At 44.3% G+C, this 16,693-nt stretch overlaps 1 protein-coding gene across 1 annotated transcript; it reads right to left on the minus strand.

Moving 5' to 3' along the window:
* Window positions 1-6,327: 6,327 nt before the first annotated feature.
* On the minus strand, window positions 6,328-10,077 carry LOC143518690 (uncharacterized). Its single transcript, XM_077011367.1, has one exon. It carries the CDS (start codon window positions 9,530-9,532, stop codon window positions 7,301-7,303), a length of 2,232 nt encoding a protein of 743 aa, XP_076867482.1. The 5' UTR covers window positions 9,533-10,077; the 3' UTR covers window positions 6,328-7,300.
* Between the last annotated feature and the right edge of the window lie 6,616 nt (window positions 10,078-16,693).

Consider the following 16,693-nt stretch of genomic DNA (forward strand, 5'->3'; position numbering starts at 1 on the left):
ATTTACTATTTCCTCTGAAGCATTAACCAACCCCCCCCCCCCCCCCAACCCCCACTTCAGACAGAATGTGTGGTCTTCCTTCACATATACATAGAAGTGCTTTTACAAACCTATAGACTGTGATGAGTAACAGACCCAGACCCATTGATGTCTGTATTCAGGGACCCCTGATGTGTGGACCCAATCAAAGGTGCAGGGCTGAGAGGCCCAAGGCCCCCTGGGTACAGACTTGTCCTACTGCAAATGTAATATATATACAAATAAATGGATACTGAAAACTGCTTCATATGTTAGCCAATAAGTGAACGTAGTGTGAAATGAAATGACCCTGGAATATTGCGATGAGCAGTATAACTACTTATAACATGAGAATTTTTACTGTTTGTGTGACTGGCTGTTTCAAAACTATATCAGCTTTTTCTCCAAAGTCCAGACAGTGACTGAAAAACCGGGAAGCCGGGAACCTCACCTTCATCTACAGCACATTCGCTAACAGCAATATGGAAAAATGTGTGAAAATGTCTGGTCCAAATCTGAGAGAGAGAGAGAGAGAGAGAGAGAGCAGACAGACGTCATCCTCTCTCATTCTGATTTTCGTGCCAAGTTTTATTTTAGCTCGCTGTTTGAAATTTGAATAAGCTGCTCACAGAAATCCAAAAACAGCACTCTGAGTATGAGCATGGACTGGATTTAATGAAGAGTGATAAAAGCATCACTAATGTGACTACTGGGAGAGAGAGACAGGCAGAGAGACACAGAGATGTATAGATGGGTAGAGAGAGACATGTCAGGAATACATCTAATCTAGATCCACGTGGAACAGTAACTTTGGCCTCACACCTCTGCTTTTAGTAGTATAGTTGCATAAATGTTTTGTGGTATTGTTGCATAATAGTATTGTTGCATGCATTGTAGTGGTATTGTAGCATGTATAGTAGTGGTATTGTTGCATGCTTTATAGTACTATACTGTAGTCGTGCGTTCACTGTAGTAGTAGTACTGTGTGCCTTGTGTGTAGTATTGTTGTATATATTGTATTAGTGTTATACATACTGTAGTAGTATTATTTTGTAGTAGTATTGCTGTGTGTATTATACTGGTGGTATTGTAGTGTATTGTAGTATTGTCATATGTGTTGTTGTAGTATGTGATAGATCTCAGGATGGTAGAAGCTTTATTATTCTTCGAAGTCTATATGAATTGCCACTTTGAATTGCCACTGTGTTTGAAAAGTGTGATACAAATAAACCTGGCTTACCTCGTGGATGTGGAAGATACAACCTAGGGCCTAAAAGGCTTCTTCTGACCCCGAAGACCCCACTGGGTCACTAATGAAGTCAGAATTAAATGAGACGCTTTGTGCCCCATTACGGCTTTTCTCTCTGATCTGGAGTCACGTGTCAGCCAGTAGTGTAATTTGTAGGAGCGTTGTTGTAAAGACCTACATCAGTCATCAGTATATGCAATAATACTATAAAGCATGCAACAATACCACTACTATACATGCACCTTAAACAAGCGCGTTAATGCCCTGTACAGCGTGAGCAGTGGAGGCCCTGTCAGCATTCCGTCTGCAGTCTGATCTGCATATTTGTTGTTATGTTGCTATGGCGCTTTCACAAACAGGGCAGACAACACCAACGATGTGTCTGAAAGCGTCAGACGCCACAAACAACGGCGGCGTCATCGGCCGTTTATGCAACCGCCGATGCTCTTCGGATAAAGGAAAACACCACAGTGGGTTTGGAGCCAGAGAGTGAACAACGTGAATCCGAGAACTTCATACTAGACCATCTGGTTGCATGTAGGTGAGTTCTCTCTGGACCCCTGGCCGGCTGTGACATTTCAACTGAGGAAGAACTGTGCACAAGCACACTACACTCGCACGCCACACTTGAACACCACACTTGCGGAATGTCAGAACTCCAGGCCTCTTGCCCGCTAATCATTTGCTTTGACATTTTACCAGTCAAAGCAGAGAAGTTAGACAGGTTACAGATTCCTCCACCCTCCCTGCACACACACAGACACACACACACACACACACACATGCACACACACACACGCTCACACACACTTTGAAGTGGTAAATCAAGTGATTCTGGAAACCACAACACCTTCTGCACTTCCTCCTCCTGTACCGTAAAACACACAGGTCACCCCACATCAGTCGCCCCTCACAATGTGTTAGCATGACGCAGAGACCAGGAGAAGTAGCACTAGCTGCTATCCCACAATGCAACATGCTGCCGCACGTTGTTGGCCCAGAGGGGCTCATTAACTGCATTAAACTTTTGCTCTAAATTCATGGTGCTGTTTGGTCTCTGGCCCTGCAGGTTTGTGTTATCACACACAGAAATACGGACAGTAACACTGACTGTTAGAAGCAGGCCATGGAATTAATTGTACTATATCGAAACATCTATAACCGGGTTGAGTTGCAGACATAAGAAGAGTCTGAAACAGACCTTGATCTAGGACTAGATCTAGCTTATCTGTTCGATTCAGATTGGACTGACATGAAAACACACAGCTGTAGACTTGTGTAAAGGCAACTACACCACAGAGATTGGGAGTTATATTTTTTAGCAGATCTAGGCCATTGGTTGTGCATCCCACGTTGTGATTAGCGCAGCGCCCACTCGAGGGGAGTGGCCAGCAGTGCGTTGGGGAGTCACCTTCCTGTCAGGGGTTAAATACATCTATATTTGTGGTGTACATTCTTTATTTTATAGCACAGGATAAAATGTATGCTGTTTGTTTGTGAAATCCTCAGTTCTCCCAGCATCTCCCACTTTCATGTTCACACGTTTTATTTCTCTGTGTAGTTTTGTGGCTCTCTGTTTTTATCTCACACTTGCTTTGTGTTTCTCACACTCGTTCTCTCTGTTGCTGTTTTGTGTTGCTATCTTGCCACAGTTCTGTGTCCAGCTGGCCTGGTCTTTCCTCACCACCAAACAACCTCAGCACACCGAGGGACCACGCAACCTCTACCTTTAATGGTTCAGCCACTGGTGCACACATGCAAGCATGCACACACACACACACACACACACACACACACACACACACACACACACACACACACACGATCACACACTTATCCTGGCCACCATAGGAGCTTCCAGATGTTGACCAGTGCTGTCCACTCATTTGAACTTTATAACTCAGGTTAATGCCAGACCTCGGGTCATTGTAAGTTTGTGTGTGTGGGTGGGTGTGTGTGTAGCATGGGAAAACTAGCGGGGAGAAGTGCTCCTCCACCGTGGTGATTAGATTCGGAGGCTGTGGGAACCTTCCTCCGGTGTTTGGTCTGCACTGCTCAATCTGGAGCTGTCATGCTCTGTCTCCTCAGTCGTCCCACACACACTCCCGCAGGCCTCGGTGGGACGCCTCGCTAGACCCAGCGCAGTCTGTGATGGGCGCCTGCACTGCTCCTCACGCTGTTTGGAAGCGCAGTTGAAAACAGAGGTAATAAAGAACAAGGTTAGTGCATAAGGTACATAAGGTAGTGCAATTGATTTATTCTGGATAATCTGAAGCAAATAATAGAACCCCTTAAATCAGATTAACAGTGCTGAAATAATACTCTTCGCCCAGTGGGTCTGGGGTCCTGACCAGGTCCTGCCTGAGTCCTGCATGGGTCCTACTTGGGTCCTTCCTGACACAGCCTATGACACCTTCCTGACACAGTATGAGATTCTGTACGCGCTGGCTGCTGTATGGTCACCAGGTGACGTCATTTCCTGCTGCTGCGTCATTGGCCGAGCAGCGGATCCTCAGGAGGGGCCGCCATCTTTGTAACGGGGCCGGATGGACGAGCATCTGTCTCATCACCTTGAAGTCCCATCCCAGAGCTTCACTCCGAGTGCCTCTCCTCTCCCCTCTCTCTCTCTCTCTCTCTCTTTCTCTCTCTCTCTCTCTCTCCCCATCTCTCCAGCTTTTCTCTCAATCTTCCTCCCTCTTATCTTTGAGCCTCCACCTGCTGTTACTCCGTCCTGACCTCCGTCACCTTCCCCACTCACATCATCTGCTCTCCTCGTCTCTTATCTCCGTTAACCTGGCGTCCGTGGTGAGGGGGCGGGATTACGAAATGTCAGCCTCCGTCACGCACTGCGCAGGGCGCTCACCTCTAGAGGAAGTGGATATTTCAGGATTACGAACCGATGTGCACGCGCAAGACGTGCTAATGCACAACAGGAAGAGGTTTTCTTAAGATGTGTGTATTTGCGCTCTTGATCAGCACGGTGCGATTGAGAGAGAGCACGAAACAACGTGGGCGTCATGTTATTTATTACCAGGGCTGGTAGTACCTGCCTTCACTGCTGGAGGGGATCTGGCTGGGGCGTTTGTGCTGTTTCAAGTCACGATGAGCTTGGAAGTAAAAGCTGTTGAGCCACTGGATATAGGGACGTCCATCAGTGAGACACACACACACACACACCTTGATCACAGAAGCCAAGGGAGAAGGACTGATTACCATCTGTACAGCACGTTGTGCTGGTTATTCGCTAGGGGACGATCCCGTCATCAGCTCCGACATTAAGGCAGAGACGTCAGCTGGGACTAATGGTTCATTGTCCTGGAGGGCGGCGACCGGCGGCTGACGACACTAGAGGAGATGAGCTTCACTGTGGCTGCATCATAGACCTCAACTGGGAGCACCTAATACCATCAGATGAAGGTCCTGCTGTATTTGCTGCTATTGCGTAGGGAGGGAGGGCGAGTCATTCATCTGACACTGCCCTGACTCTCTGTCGCTCTCTCTGTGAGACACACACAAACACACACACACAAACACACACACGCACATACAATTGTTCTTCAATCTCGTACTGTAAAATTTCGTGCTCCATTCAAATTGCTTATCGCCATTTGCACAGGGATGTCTGAGAAACCTTTGACAAGTCTGAGAAACCTTTGACAAGTCTAAGAAACCTTTGAGCCGCACTTTCTAAACACCCACTCTACAGTGTTCATTATTAGCTCACATAGGAATTTCTACTCCCCAGATTGTTCCATTTACAGTTGCTATTCCACTCTGTCCTGAACCTCCTCTCATCCCATTATGTGAACCCACTTCCAGTTTTAACCATCTCCCATGTACTCTGTGTCTTTGGTGGCTTTTTATGTATTATTTTTCAGGCAGGTTTGAAAGAAACTCTCCCATTAGTGGTTTTAAAACATGCTTTTTCACGTCTGGCATCAGTCGTCCTCAATCTTCCGTTATGTTAGTTCAACACGGCTTGGGGCTAAATGTCTAAATGTCAAACTCTTTCATGGCCCAGTAGATTAAAATGTCTAGCTTGCAATCAATTACTGGTGCTGGAGTCCCGGCACGAGAGCTACTGGGAGTTATGGGAAGCTGCCGCCGGGGAAGGACAGCGCACGGGGCCGCCGGCTGGACTCGTCCCTGACGACGTCCTCAGAGAGACGGTTCAGTGGTTAAATTTTTCGCTTGGGTTTCGGAAAAATGAAAAATGGCAGAAAAACCGAGAGCAAGGCAGCCCTCTCGCCGTGAAGGAGCCATCCGCTCCAACAGTACATGTGTGTTTATCTGTCGTCCGCAAGTGTCACATTCAAGGAGCGACGGTTTGTTTGCCACAGAGTCTGGTGCTCCACGGCATTGTGAAGAAAACATTCCAGGCATTATGGCACGAAGAAATCGCCCTGGTTCACGCGCTGCTCTTTTTTAATGAGCTTAATTAATGGATGCAAACGATTTGCGGGTCTTTTTTGTCTCTGCTCCTCACAGAACTGGGTCTTGGTAAGCGTGTTTATTCAGCATGGAACACATTCTACTGTTTTAGTGACAGAAGCTTTGATTCTACATGTGATATTCTGCTCTCTCTATCAAAGACACAGATTCCCAAACAACAGACAAATTACTTGTTACTAAATAAGCTCATTAGGGAGGTTTATTTCTCCTTTCCCCGGAAGCTAAATGTGATCACATTTTTTTCAGACATGCTGTCAGATATGTTATTGGGGTCAGGTTTAATCTGGATCTAAAAGCTCGCCATGGGCTCGAACACGAACTTGGTGGCTAATCTCAATCCAGGTGCTGTCAGCCTGCAGGTATGCAGATAAATCCTGACCCCCTACATCCTTCCGAGGACACAAAGAGCTTTTCCACAACTGAATACAACCTACACTCAGCATCACCATCAGTTAACAGGGATTTAGAAGTTTTCATTTCCAAAGCAGAAAATAAATAAATAAAACCCTCTACTACATACATGGTCCAAATCGTTGATAGTATCTAAATGCCAAAGATACTGATGCATAATGTCCTTATGTAGGGGTTATAGTTGTGAGATATAACTAACCTACCTGCTTGCCTACAACCAAGGACGGAAATAGGTGCAGAAGAAGGATTGACGTGCATAAAACTTAAATATCTGACTCCAAATTATAGTTGGTAAGAATCTAAAAGAACTCACTTCTCAAATAGATCAGTACAGGTTATAGAATATACCTAACCAACTTTATAAAGTACCTTGCTATAAACAATAGCCTGCTTTGTCAGAGGTTTATCATAAACATGCGTAGCAGATGGGATACTTTAGAGGGAATTGGCATTAGCATTGATTTACCTTTTAACTGATACTAATAATGAGCTCATCTGGCCCAGTATAGCTATAATCAAGGAAGACCGTGGCTACACAATTAACCAGATTTATTCAATAACCAACAAAATATAAAACAATAACAACCATACTAGATTAAAGTAACAATAATACCTAATGGAAACAGAGATACCAACCGGTGCAGGCTGCCTCACAGAGAAGGACCCCAAAGGAAGCGAAAAGAGAAGAACCCAGATGAAAAAAGAGAGCCCAGATGAAAGAAGAGACCAGATGAAAGAAAGAGCACCTGCACCCACAAACTTCTCTTTTTATATCCCCCCAGCATCTCAAAGGGACAGCAGTCACAAAAACCAGGTTAACCAATGGGAATCAGGTTGCTGGTAAAGACATCAGAGTACATTTGCATACAGTGTGCATTCCATACAGGACTGTCCCCTTTGGGGTGAAGTCTACAAACCTTATCAGGGAGTGATGGAACTCTTATCCTGTTTGCATAACCTTTACCCAGTACACAACAAGCTGCAAAATAAGACTAAACATGCCACACAAACATACTGACATAACTAAAATACAAATGGTCAGTTTTATCCCATTGCTCTGGGAACCTCTTGAGGTAAACCACCATTTGTTGCCCCCCATGGTTTTATGGAAGAACACCAGATCCTGCATCCCCCACAGGAACACATCTGAGCACTCCTACAAATCCCCCCTCAGGGACGCCAAAATGTAGAAACATTCAACGACCCGAGAGTGAGTGTCTCTGTCATAGTGGAGCGAAGGGCAGTGATGTGCTTCCTGAAATAGCAGGACTGGATCAGGGTGATGGCGAGTATTAAAGAACTGGCCAGGACGCATCCCCGGAAAACCCAGTCCCACCAGGTATACATGTACTCCGCTGAAAGGGTTGAAGCACTGGTCAGGATTCTCACCGTCTCACTGGCGAGATGCACTTCCACTTGTGCTTGACGAAGATGATAGCTGGTTGTCTGAATCAGGCGCTGAACTAGCTGTACAGTGTCTGTGAGAGGTTTTGTGCTTTCCTCATAGAAAGTGTCTTCCCACCATGGAGAAACATCAGTGTCCATTGGTATCCTACCCAGAATGCTTAAAGGTCCCATTGTGAAGTCATCTCTCACCTCTAGACAGAACGAGTGATTGGCAGGGCACAGAAGACCCCCATAACTGAAAGATGTCATTTCACTAATCACACACCACTGGGTGTGTGACACTTGGACTGCATCAGAGTATCCATGCAACGAATGAACATTTATCAACTTAGTATCATTTGAAGAGACAGGTTGTAATGTATTGCATGTACAGATTACATAACTGGCTGTTTCATGGCAGCAAGAACGTGTAGTAAGCAACATTTCAGAACCCTTTACAGTCAAATAACCAGTCACCTGATCCCATTTGACAACCTGATCCCTGATAACCGTACCCAATGAACGTATAGAGGTGGAATCTGGAAAAATTTGCTCAGGGTGAATAAAAGGATAAGTTGCATAAAAACCAATACAACCGGGGCACTCGTTTCCATTGTACATCATAATAGTTGTAAGAAGTTCAGCATAATAGATGGTTTTCATAGAAATTGATTTAAACCAACGATCAAGATCAAGCATTTCAATCAAATCAGCTAAGGCATGACGTGGTGATTTCTGGAATCGGAGATCCAATACCTCCTGCCTTGCTGCTGTAAACAGATCTTGAGCATAAGATCTGCATGCAAAATCAAGCTCTAAGGTGTGTGTTTGGTTAAAAATCATATGACTAAGGTGTAACAAAGCTTGAGCTTCTGACTTTACTGCTTTAATAATGTTATCTTCACCATTAGTCAGATGTTGAAAACCAGTTGCAAACTGATTGGTAAGCCAAGATGTATACTGTGATTGTTTGGAAATTTGGTATGTGTTTATTAGTGAATTACTACTACCAAATAATCCAGTGATGTCCGAGAATAGATCTCGCTTCATGCGTGACTGTGAGTATAGAATTTGGACAGCTAATCTGCTTTTGTAGTCATACACCAAATCTTCAATTTGAGTTTTGAGCCATGTGTATGTTTTAGTGTAGGCTTTACAATGTGTCAGATAAGCTGAGAGGATATTTGAAATATTGTAACTAACATGAACCATAACAAGGTTTACATCATGCAATAGAGTCTTATTAATGTTTCCTCTAATAAGACCAGCTAGAGGGACAGGGTATGTATTTGGACACTGTGTTGGTTTGTGGTAGCCGCATGTCGTTAAATTGAAACAATATTTACGTGTCCATGTGCAATTTTCTGCACCTGTCCACAAATTTAGGTCAGCTTCACACCTACCAACACAATACATGCCTTCCCAACGTTTTGTCCAAACAAAAGGTTTGGGCATAATAGAATAATCCTGTGGAGAAGAGAGATTAAAAAGATGGGATGTATATGTGTTGTGTGTAGAATTGAGTGGTTCTATATGTGTGCACTCATACATGGCAGGTTCAAGTTCTTTTGTGTTATAGCGCTTCCGAGGATCTACTCCATTATTTCCTCGCTTGTATAATGTGCTTAAAACACCTGCTTCTTGACCCTCAATTGATTTTAGTTTTATCCATGTTGTAGAATTGGCTTGGCTTGGAACATGGATAATAGGAATAGAAAAACTAATTGTAGGAGGATGGGTGGAACCTAAATTACAGCAAATTTGAGTTATACAATTTGGTTCTGGTGCTACACCAGGAGGCCATGTAACTATTTGCTTAGGTAAAATTGTCAGTGAATTTGGTGTGAATGGCCCCTTGAAATACTTCCATACCCATCTCCCACATCCGAGCATGTGGCTCAATTTGACTCGCTGTCCCAGCTCTATGCAGGTTTCTTTGGTCACCGTCCTAGCATCAGGGATCCATGGAACTGCAGTAGTGAGTCTGTGAATGTGAGAATGAAAACAGAACAACATGCTCTACATTTACTCACTATGTTCCTCTGGATCAATGGGGAGCTTCATGACTCTTCCAGTCATAAGCTCATAAGGGCTGATACCTGTGGCCCTTGAAGGAACGGCTCATAAGACAATTAACACTGTGGGCTCATCAGTCAGTGAAAGTGTAGCATCTGTACATGAAGAGGCAGCTCCCGTATCAACAAGCGAAAAATCATAACCGGCCTCCAAGGTTAGCTCTAATTTTTGATACGATTACCATGATGGATATTACTGCCGACAGGAATGGAGGCCACGCACCCTTATTGAGGACCACTGTTTCTATCTGACAGGTTTTTGAGGTCAGATGTTATGAACTTCGCTTGTACAGCATCTAACTGCTGACTGATCAGTGCAAGCTGCTCTCTTAACGTCTGATATTCACCAGTAGGTCTAGCCTCCTGTCGTTCCTTTGGCTTATGTGCCCTTTTAAACTTCTGTTTGTTTAGCTTGAAACAGTCCTCAATTACATGTCCTACCTTGTTACAAAATTTGCAACGTTTCTCAAAAGTAGGCGTACTTGGTTTGCTGGGGACTTCACCCTCAGCTAACCACTTAACTGTTGCAAAAGGTCCCTTGTTTGTTTTCAAGTGACCCTCCATCCCCATAACCCACCTGACTATGGAGTCAAATGTGTTATCTGGAGGATTTGCTCCATGACTTAGTGCCTGCTGCACATGTGGACCTGCATTATTTTTAAGGATTTGCAACAGGATTTCATTATCCTTAGTTGGCTCTTCAATTCCTGAATACTCCCTAAAAACTATCCAAAGGCGCTCTGCAAACTGTTCAAACGGTTCTTTCCCTTGTTTTGCATCAATGATCTTATCCCAAGCTGCCGGAACCGTACCCCTAATATCTAGAAGGGTATCTTTCAGTCTGGCTAACACATCCGTGTGTGTTTCTCCCAGTAAGGGAGTCATGATTCTCCCATCCAGAAGTTGTTCTGGAGCTTTAGATATTAGCTCTGGAGGGATAGTTGTGAGAGCTATTTGCCAAATGTCCTTTGGTTCTAAGCTAAAAGCGCTAGCTTGACGCATTAATGCACTCCAGTATGGCTCAAATGGACCTTTACAGGGAAGCATCCCAACAACGCTGGAATGTGCTGCACATTCATGAAAAGTTAGCTGTCGGCTAACATTGAAGCGTTCCCCGTTGGGATCTGTCATTGTTTTAATGACGGCTACTTTAGATGCACTAGCAGTTTTAGACCTGGTGCAAATAGGACTACGCTCCCTGTGCTCAGGTAACCCTGGAATTGCTGCTGCGAGCACCTGACTGCTTTTGTCTTGTCTCCATTTTCTTGGGCTTACGGCCACATGGTCTTCCTTAACCAAATCTGCAAGTGGGGGTGTGGGCTTTGACCCCACAGCCTGGCCAAACCCAGCTGCTTCAGCTAGCTGTGGTATCTCAGCTGGAGACTGCTGATAAACACTATCTGTATGAGGCCGTGGCACTAACCCAGGTGCAAGGACTGGTGCTGGTGGGGATGGTAACACAACCCCCTGCTGGCGGGCCTGGTCCAATCCACTGTTAGCAAAGGCCATTAACATAACATCTTCATCACCCTCAGTATCATCCAACAAAGGCATGATTTGAGTTTGAGGGTTAAAGATCTGTCGCACAGCAGCCACAGGAATTCCAGCATTATCACAGCATTTCTCCAAAGTTGAGGCATAGTTCGTACCTGCTCTCAACTTACTTTGGAGACTAGCTATTTGCCTAGTGAATGCCTCACTCTGGCGTGCCCAAGTTAGCTTATCATACGCAAAGCTGTCTATTTGTAAACGCAATCTCCTGATCTCCTCAGATCGGAGGCTTTCCAAGTTGCGCATACTGTCCAGTGCTTTCTTGTGTTGCTCTAAAGAGTTTAGGCTGTTGCGGAGGACTAAATAGCCTGTGGCGGCTAATAGTTTGTGTTGCTTAGGCTTTTTCAATAAAATATGTTGGAGTTTACTCCTAGTGCTAAGCTTACAACCCTCAGATGAGAGCCAATTTAAAATGAACTCATTGCTAGCATTTAGCGACAATCCTTTGATGCGCATGCTAACCAGAGTTTCTTTTACCTCCAAAGCCCAATCCTCCATGAAGGCCTGCTCTTCTACACTAGAATATCCCTGAGCCATTGTGTATACAAGCTAAAATCCTTGTCTTTTTGCACGTGTCGGCACGCCTGCTACTCGGTGGGTATTCCGACCCGTTCTACAAATGTGTCTGTATGGTGCACCTATGTTTTCCCTGCTGCTAAAAGAAGGGTATATTTGTCTTACCTCAGAAGAGACCAAACCCAAAGATGCAGCAACATAGGTGTGAATCACAGACAGCAATCCGGGCGGACGGTCGTTATCTGCTTGCAAAACTGTAAACTGGTTACTTTGTACTAGTACTGGATCACACTAGTACACAAATTTCTGTACTAGTACCATATCACGTCGGGGTCACCAAATTCTGTAGGGGTTATAGTTGTGAGATATAACTAACCTACCTGCTTGCCTACAACCAAGGACGGAAATAGGTGCAGAAGAAGGATTGACGTGCATAAAACTTAAATATCTGACTCCAAATTATAGTTGGTAAGAATCTAAAAGAACTCACTTCTCAAATAGATCAGTACAGGTTATAGAATATACCTAACCAACTTTATAAAGTACCTTGCTATAAACAATAGCCTGCTTTGTCAGAGGTTTATCATAAACATGCGTAGCAGATGGGATACTTTAGAGGGAATTGGCATTAGCATTGATTTACCTTTTAACTGATACTAATAATGAGCTCATCTGGCCCAGTATAGCTATAATCAAGGAAGACCGTGGCTACACAATTAACCAGATTTATTCAATAACCAACAAAATATAAAACAATAACAACCATACTAGATTAAAGTAACAATAATACCTAATGGAAACAGAGATACCAACCGGTGCAGGCTGCCTCACAGAGAAGGACCCCAAAGGAAGCGAAAAGAGAAGAACCCAGATGAAAGAAGAGACCAGATGAAAGAAAGAGCACCTGCACCCACAAACTTCTCTTTTTATATCCCCCCAGCATCTCAAAGGGACAGCAGTCACAAAAACCAGGTTAACCAATGGGAATCAGGTTGCTGGTAAAGACATCAGAGTACATTTGCATACAGTGTGCATTCCATACAGGACTGTCCCCTTTGGGGTGAAGTCTACAAACCTTATCAGGGAGTGATGGAACTCTTATCCTGTTTGCATAACCTTTACCCAGTACACAACAAGCTGCAAAATAAGACTAAACATGCCACACAAACATACTGACATAACTAAAATACAAATGGTCAGTTTTATCCCATTGCTCTGGGAACCTCTTGAGGTAAACCACCATTTGTTGCCCCCCATGGTTTTATGGAAGAACACCAGATCCTGCATCCCCCACAGGAACACATCTGAGCACTCCTACACTTATTTAATTCTTCTTTGCATCTTAGTAGTTTTTTTGTTTATACCAGTCTTTATGTGAATACTCACTTCACAGAATATTTCTGCTTGAATATTGTTTTTAATCCAGACCCTCACCAATCATTTCAGGATTTGATTTGGAAGTGAAACCTCGACTTAGCCCTAAAAAACACACAGTGGACCCTTTGTAGGTATACTGACAGACTGAAATATGATCCCTACCCACTGTAATATCAGTTCTAATGTTAAACCACCCACATTATGTCCAGGTTATGTCCCTCAGTAGTACTAGATTCATTTTAGATACGTTACTTACACATTGAAGTACATGAGAATCATTTGTTTATTTGCCACATCAACCTAAGTAACGCTGTTCTAGTTTATCTAAGCAATAAGAACTGCTTTTATAATTTTCAATAGCAGTGTTTGTTTGATCCATATCCATGTACAGCTTCTTTATTGTACAATGTTGTAATAAAACATTTGTTGTTCATCTAATTACATTTTGTGGTGTTCTATTTCACAATGCTTTATTTATCACTGTGTGTGTGTCCTCCCCTTCCAGTGGGTTGATATTCTTCCCTCACACACGTCTTCTACCAGGAGATCCGGGACTTTTACCAGTGGGCCGTTTGGGCAGGTCCAACCCTTGCTTTCTTCTGGTCTCAGAGCGATGTTGTCCTCCCTGGGATTTGCCACTCCTGCACTTTAATGGTCGTATTAAAGTTCCGCTGGGACGCATGGTTCCTACAGGACACATTTCTCTCTGAGAGAACTAATCTAAAATGCTCACTGCAACGGCTGTAGGGACAGGCTGCTGTGTGTGTGACTTTGTGCATTTTCCCTACAGGAGCTGGGCCTCACTGTGTGTGTGTGTGTCACCTTAGCCAAGTAGCACTGAATGGTGACTACATGTGACACAGGCATTATGGTATAGCTAGCTGAAAAGCCATTCAAGGCTACTTTTAAATGAAAATCTTACAGTAATTCAGTGAGCTCATCTGACTATATAAATCTAAGCCAGATCAGGGAAAGTTGTGTATATTGTTAATGGTACATGAGGATAATGTTTGTCGAGCCTAGCAACATTCACCAGCACTATGGTATAAATATAATTACAGTATCGTTTTTTTCTACATTTTTTTGATAAAAATGATTGGTTTCATGAAATGACATTTGTGTTGTGATTATCACCTCGGGCTGACCACTCTACTGCAGGGTCTTAGTGGTGTTAACCATACTGTTGTTAACACCACCATACTGCAGCAAGCTGTTACATCAAATATTTCCAGAGGACACTTTCAAAAACTGTTGGAGACTAAATCCACCATTTCAGAAAGAGGTGGGGACATATCCCCAAGTGGCCCCAGTGTAAACAGCACCTACGATTGTCACAAGTTTTTTTCTTTACTCAAGATCATTATTTTAAAGCCACTTAACAAGGTGCAAACTAGCTATTTATGTATATTGTGTATGCCCATTGTCTGTATATTTACTTGCAATTCAATATCATTATCTATTTTTTTACATAGTTACAGTTCACAATAACTACTAAACTATCAAACTATTACTCAAATATTAAAAGCATCACAAACACACATTCGTGTGAGCAAAACGAAATGAAAATATAATGAAATCATCCAGTAACAGTGAGAGCAGCACCATGAAGAACTGAGTCCAGGAGTGTACACGCACCCCAGCTCTGCTGTGTGGCGCAACCCCACAGTCTCTGTGGGACCAGCGTGGTGCACATGGGGGGAAGGAAGTGTGACCCCATGCAGAGAGAGAGAGAGAGAGAGAGACATGCTGAGTAAAAGCTCACTCCTCTGCTTCCCGTTCAGGAGTGACACCGGTCTCCCAGGCAACGCTGACATCTGCTAATAGGGGCCGGCTTGACAGGGAGTCGGTCCGGCTGGGTTCTGCTCTTGCGGCGGGTTTATCGTCGTGGAAACTTCCTGACAGCCGCTTCGGTCTGCCGGAGCAAGGTGACATCTTGTTCGGTCTGAGGTGAATGGAAAGAGGTGGTCAGTCGCACGTCCGTCGGCACACGTGCGAGCTGCCGCTGGCGTGTTTAGAAGTGTGTGTTTAATGAGTGTCTGTAGGAGTGTGTTTAGAAGCGTGTGGTTAATGAGCTTGTGTTTAGTGAAGGTGTGTTTAATGAGTGTATGCTTAAGAGTGTGTGTTTATGGAGATTGTGTTTATGGAGTGTGTTTGGGGAGTGTGTGTTTACGGAAAGTGCGTTTATGGAGTGTGTGTTTAATGAGTGTGTGTTTAGGAAATGTGTGTTTTCTCTCTGTAGGAATGGGCTCTGTGAGGGAGTCAGCAGAAAAATATGTGTTTTTATTTTGCTTGTTTTGTTTTTCTAATGTGACTGAACCGGCTCCACACGAGAGAACAGTTCAACCTTTTGCTACTTGAAACTGAATTTCAGCTCAACAAAACTCAAAATTCATTTCTTCCCACAGGATTCTGAGTAAGGTTTTTCCCTCAAAACAAAATTCCATGGATTGGCATCACATAACATCATATTAGATTAATCAGTAATGCCCCTTCTAACCAAAACCAAGCGAATAACCCAAACCCCCGAGAGCAGGGCGGTGTTCCAGGCGTTCCACAATCCTGTCTGACAGCAGTGAGCTTCTCCTGAAGGCCCTCGGAGGGAGCACCCAGCCGCCGGGTAGCACCGAAGATCCAAAATAGAAGCGTTCTGAGCAGCAGAGGTGGGGGAGGGGAGGGGGGAGAGGAGTGGGGGTCTTGGGCTCGGTGGGCTCTCAAAATTGCTCAGGGCTGGTTCATTCTGCCAGCCATATTTGCACTAAGCCCACAAATGACGGATGTTCGAACGCACTGCGGAGAGGAGAGTGCTCTGGTAGTGCCTGTCTGGGCTCTTGCGTACTTCCGTGAACGTCCGCACATGGCCGGAGCAGATGCGGAGGCCGCGGACTGCACATTTTATGTGTGTGTGTGTGTGTGTGTGTGTGTGTGTGTTCTCTGATCTGAGAGCAGTTAGAAGGACTCGTTGACCCCCGTGATTGAGGTTTCCACTTGGACCCTTGACTGGATGTGACTGGTTGGGTGTGTCATTTGGAGGAGAGCACATGCTCTAAGCAAGTCCCACGATTGGGTGTGTCCTCTTGGGTCCCAAACTGGGCGTGTCTGTTTGGCTCCAGACCCCTTTGTGTTGGGCTCGATGATGTCGTCATGCGTCAGTCGCTGTGTGACTGGTACCCTGTGAAGTCAATAATTATTATTGACCTGTCTGAACAGCTGTACCCTCAAGAGGATGCATGAAAACACTGGCAAATGAAATGATGTAAATAAGAAAACTCAAAGATTTTTTTGTTAACACAAAGCCAAGGTAATGTGTGGCACGTGTGTTTATAACATGCTATAGAAGTATTACGTAAGGCTTATGTTGTATATTTCTATGATAGGTTCGAGATTGAGCTCTGAAAACACTGAAGAGGACAGGAGAGACACTAAAGAGGACAGGAGAGACACTAAAGAGGACAGGAAAGACAAGTATAAGGCTCACAAACTAGAAAGACCTCAGAAGACAGCGATAGCGTCCCTGGGTCTTGACTGCTCAAGGTCCCCGTCTCATCTGGGAAAAACAGCAGGGTCTATGAGGCATAATGGCACACATGGCCATGCACAGGTTTACACAACACACATGTCACTGGGTATTATTTTATTATTATAAGGAGAACCATACTAG

This window comes from Brachyhypopomus gauderio, chromosome 7 (assembly GCF_052324685.1).
Source record: "Brachyhypopomus gauderio isolate BG-103 chromosome 7, BGAUD_0.2, whole genome shotgun sequence".
In the NCBI taxonomy this organism is placed as follows: Eukaryota; Metazoa; Chordata; class Actinopteri; order Gymnotiformes; family Hypopomidae; genus Brachyhypopomus; species Brachyhypopomus gauderio.

Bases quoted from the DNA above. Each gene is read 5' to 3' on its own strand.
- LOC143518690 (XM_077011367.1), bottom strand. From the start codon at position 9,532: ATGTTGTTCTGTTTTCATTCTCACATTCACAGACTCACTACTGCAGTT.